This window comes from Apodemus sylvaticus, chromosome 10, assembly GCF_947179515.1.
Source record: "Apodemus sylvaticus chromosome 10, mApoSyl1.1, whole genome shotgun sequence".
In the NCBI taxonomy this organism is placed as follows: Eukaryota; Metazoa; Chordata; class Mammalia; order Rodentia; family Muridae; genus Apodemus; species Apodemus sylvaticus.
Window position 1 is genome coordinate 52,070,245 of NC_067481.1, and position 4,592 is coordinate 52,074,836.

The 4,592-nt window shown below is 47.2% G+C and overlaps 1 protein-coding gene across 1 annotated transcript; it reads right to left on the reverse strand.

Annotated features, from left to right (window-relative positions):
* Positions 1 to 299: 299 nt before the first annotated feature.
* On the reverse strand, positions 300 to 4,592 carry Fbxo39 (F-box protein 39). The gene is made up of 3 exons (XM_052196126.1): positions 3,495 to 4,592; positions 1,708 to 1,884; positions 300 to 1,158 (listed from the first exon to the last, which is right to left on the reverse strand). Exons 1-3 carry the CDS (start codon positions 4,518 to 4,520, stop codon positions 1,030 to 1,032), a joined length of 1,332 nt encoding a protein of 443 aa, XP_052052086.1. The 5' UTR covers positions 4,521 to 4,592; the 3' UTR covers positions 300 to 1,029.

The window sequence follows — 4,592 nt, forward strand, 5'->3', positions numbered from 1 at the left end:
ACTTGTCTTTAGATGTGTTTTATATGATAGATATAATTCTAAATATAGTTTTGTGGTTTTCTCCTATTTACATAGCATTAGGTCATACTACATTACAGATTTTTTAGAAACATGAATGTAAAATGGCTACCTCTAATCTGTCCTCAAGTCTGAGGACTGAGTGTTCACAGCAGGCTGGACACGATTGTCACCTGGACAGAAAACTTAAAGGAGGTTCTGGCCAGATTGGGGCAGGAGTCTTTCACAGGGCTGATAACCCAGCACCCGAGTTCCCTCTGTGGGCAGATCCATCCCTGAGTGGCTCCTTCTGAGAATGGGAAGGGTCCCACTTCATCCAAGGAAATACTGATGGGTTTGATTATGTGTGATCAGACCCAGGCAACCTCAAGGTCAGGGGTTCTGACGTGAAGGTCAGTCAGGATACAAAGCATTTTTGTGTCATTATTTTGCTTTTCAAGACAGTGTTTCTCTGTGTAGCCCTGGCTGTCCTGGAACTTGCTCCATAGACCAGGCTGACCTCAAACTCAGAGATCCACTTTCCTCTGCCTTCCATGTGCTGGGATTAAAGGTGTGTGTTATCACCACCTCAGTACAAACCATTTCTAAATGGGTAAAGTTGGTTGGTAGAAGGTTTGCTCACTGGCTGGTCACACCTGTCCAGGTGAGCAGAGGTCAGACTCCCTTAGCAAACTTTGAGTTTGCTCTGTAACTGAGTGGGATGCCCAATTTAAACAAACAAACAAAAGAACAAAACAAAACAAAAACCCAAACTACCACCAACAAAAAAACTACACCAAATGACAAAAAGAAGCCAACCGGTATGTTGGTAAAGATAGCACTTTAAAGATGCTCGGGGCCTCACCATCACCACCAGTCCAGCCTTTGCAAGGCTGGTTATGATAGTGTAGAACTGGTTAAAGGAGAGAGAAGAAAAGGGGATGAGGGCATGGGAGCCCCAAAGGTAATTCACTGAGAACCAGGTTTTCAGGTTCAAAGTGCATCTAGATGTCTTCCTCTGGAGAGCACTCTTTACATCATGGGGTAGGCGATGACAAAATAGTTAAGTTCTGAATCGATCAGCTTTCTGTATTTCCTGTAAATTTCCCGTAGGGTCCTGTCCTCTTCATTTGTCTCGTATCGGTTTGTATAAATTCTCACCTGTGCCAATAAAGAAACACACATGCATGCACACACACACACACACACACACACACACACACACACAGTGACTACATCACTTAGAATCTGACAACTGTCCACATGCATCTATACATACAAAATCAGAAAAACCCCAAGCAAATTTCCCTTGGCATCTGCAAGGGATTGATGCCAGGGCCCCCTTTGGATACCAAGATGCATGCATGCATGCATGGATGTTTGAGTCCTGTACGTAAAATGGAACAGTGTCTGCAGATTATCTCTCGATTGCTTATAATGCTAGCTATAATGCAGATGTTATGTTTAGAGAATAACAACAACAAAAACCCTATACATCTTCAGTAAAGATGTAGGGTTGGCTAGATTAATGATGTAAAACTCAGAGGAGACAGAGCAGAAGAGACTGCCAGATCCTGTGTGGGGGACTGGTCATCTCCCATGGACAAATCCAGGGGCAGTGCCTGTCCCACTTTGCAATGGGCATCAGAGCAAAAGTGCCAGGTCTAGATGTCTCTGCATCACCCAATGCCAACAGCTGAGAGTCCTTACCTTCAGTGTGCGCAGGGAGCACTGCCCTTCCTCCTGGCTCTTCAGGATCCGCTCCACAAACTTAACGTCCAGGAAAGCCCAGATTTTGAAGTAAAACAGCTTCCGACAGGCCAGGATGAGGAGGTGCAGCTGCTCATCTAGAGACTCGTGATTATTGTTGAACTCGAATGTTAACTTCTAGAAGAGCACAGGAGGTTGGGGATAGGGGACAGAGGTGCTGGGACAGCCCAGGGGACATTTCTTCCCGTCCTGTGCTATGTACTGATCACAGGAACTACAGGCCACCTGTGTACTGCTGTGAGCCAGTGGGAAGGTGGGGAGCCATTTGTCCCCAGCAAGGCTTCTCCTGGCTCAGGTGTCAAAGATCTACACTAAGGATAAGGGAACTTTTGTTGGTTGACAGGCAGCCAGCGTACCATGGTTTTCTCATCTGCTGTGGTCTTGACAGTGTGTGGAAGGCTTGAGAACTTGCTTAGTGTAGTGGCTATTCTTGGTGGTCAACTTGACTATGTCTGGAATGAACCACAATCCAGAATTGGAAGGCTCACCTGTGATCCTAATCTGGAAGCTAAGAGATACAAGTTTCTGACCTGGATCTTGGCATGGAGATCTTGAGGCAGAGTGGCTATGAATCCCAGAAGATTAAGACAGGGAGAGCTCTGAGTTCAAGGTCATCTGGGATTAAAGGCATGGTGGTACATGCCTTTGACTCTCTTCTTCACCTGCTTGTCTTGTGGGACTGAGCAACTGCTGCTAGATCCTTGGACTTCCATCCACAACTGCTGCTACCATTGTTGGGGACTTGAACTAAAGACTGTAAGTCATCGACAAATCCCCCTACTATTTACAGAAGTCTGGAGAGAAGATTTTCTTCAAGGACACACTTAGCAACTTTTAGATTGTTTACTTGCATCTGGAGCTGTTCGATTTTATTATACAATTCTCTTCACCGCTTTTATCCCCTGAGATGCTAAGAGCAACCAGCTAGCAAAATCATTCTCTGATTTTTCCCCCATCTTCTAGAAAGTTTTGTACACCTGAATCACCTAATTCATCAAGATAATCAAAGGCATTAGCTTCTTTAAGCTTGAAATATAGTTTCATCCACGAGTCTTCAATATTTTCAGAGCTCCCAGGAGGGAGACTGGAGAGGTTTCAGTAGTTGAAGGTGCTGGTGAATTATCAAACCCACACCAGATTTTTTAAGATTCATCCTTATACTTCTGCTCCTCTACAACCATTCCCAGTACCAACCCAGTATTAGTCCGGGTTCTCTAGAGTCACAGTATGACTCTTATGGGTAGTCTCTATATAGTAAGGGAATTTGTCGATGGCTTACAGTCTGTAGTCCAACTCCCCAACAATGGTCAGCAGCAGCTGTGGATGGAAGTCCAAGGATCTAGCAGTTGCTCAGTGCCACAAGGAAGCAGGTGAAGAAGAGAGTCAATCTTCCTTCTTCCAATGTCCTTCTGTAGGTCTCCAGCAGAAGTTGTGATCCAGATCAAAGGCATGTACTACTATTCCTTTAATCCCAGATGACCTTAAACTCAGAGCTCTCCCTGTCTTAATCTTCTGGGATTCATAGCCACTATGCTTCAAGATCTCCATGCCAAGATTCAGGTCAGAAACTTGACATATTCAAGTTGACAACCAGGAACAGCCACTACACTTAGTAACATCTAGAACTTTGACAAAGAATGAAGGGAGAACATAGAAGCCCAGCCCAGACAGGCTTTCCGGTGACAAGAGCTCCTCATAGTCTCCTGGGGGTCAGACTTGCCACTCACCTGCAGAGTGTTCCGGAAGGTCGGAAGGAGGTCTGTCAGAGTAGGCCTCATGGACCAGTCTGGGTCACTGAAATAGCAGCTCCTCAGGCTAATGCTCCTGACTGGAATCTCCTGCAGCAAGATCCGGGCCAGGCGTTCATATTTCATCACCCGCTCAAAGAAGAAGTTCACCTTCAGGTTGCTGGCCTGCCTGGCCAGCTTGGCCCAGGACATACCCCAGACTACCTGACCGTGAGGGTCATGAACATGGCACTTAATGTTCATGGTCCGGAGTGTGCCGGCGTTGTTCTCGCACAAGGTCTCCAGCAGCTCGTCGGAGATACAGTTGTAGTTGAGTGTTAGGAATGTCAAGTTGTGGAATGTGGCCATGGCCTTGTTGAACTGGGAGCTGCCGTAGACAGCCAGGTGATGGCTGAAGAAGTCTTCAATGTTGAGCTCTGAGGCCACGTTCTCATTCCGCATGTAGCTCAGGGAGTTGAGGATGTGGCAGCCTTGTTCCACCGTCAGCCGGGCTCCTTTCAGGCTGAGATGGTCCAGGTGTTTGCCCATTTTCTTTAAGAAAAAACTCAGGCTCTTGATGAGTGAACCCCTAATGCTGTTTCTCCAGACCAGCCGATCCAGCTCCAGGTGCTGGATGGAGAGCGATCGCAGGCGGTTGTTACTCTTGCCCAGGCACGACAGGAGGCCTCGCATGGTGACCTGGAACTTCTTGGTCAAGACCGCATTGTAAGGGTTCAGGAACTTGATTTCCAGGTGTTCCAGGTATCGGCCAAATTTCTTCACGTACCAGAGTGCTGACTCAAATTCAGATGCGTGTACCCTGGATGGCCTTCCACTGAACGTGATGGTCCTGTATCGCCAGAGGTCAGCTGAGTACATGATCTGGTTCCACTTTCTGCAGACCAGGGCAGCTCTGGACCTGTCCCTGTCTCCCAGCCACCAGAAAACACGTCGCAGGCACACATCTGGCAGAGTGGCCCAGCAGCTCTGTTCTTGGGGCTGGGTCACTTCACCGTCTTCATCCATCAAAGGACCCAGATGTACAGCGTTGTGGTGTGGTGAGCAGGGCTTCCCAAAGTGGGGAAATAATACAATCAC

Bases quoted from the DNA above. Each gene is read 5' to 3' on its own strand.
- Fbxo39 (XM_052196126.1), bottom strand. From the start codon at position 4,520: ATGGATGAAGACGGTGAAGTGACCCAGCCCCAAGAACAGAGCTGCTGG. The intron at 1,885-3,494 runs GTGAGTGGCAAG...GTGCTCTTCTAG, and splicing joins CCTTCCGGAACACTCTGCAG to AAGTTAACATTCGAGTTCAA. The intron at 1,159-1,707 runs GTAAGGACTCTC...TTATTGGCACAG, and splicing joins GCTCCCTGCGCACACTGAAG to GTGAGAATTTATACAAACCG.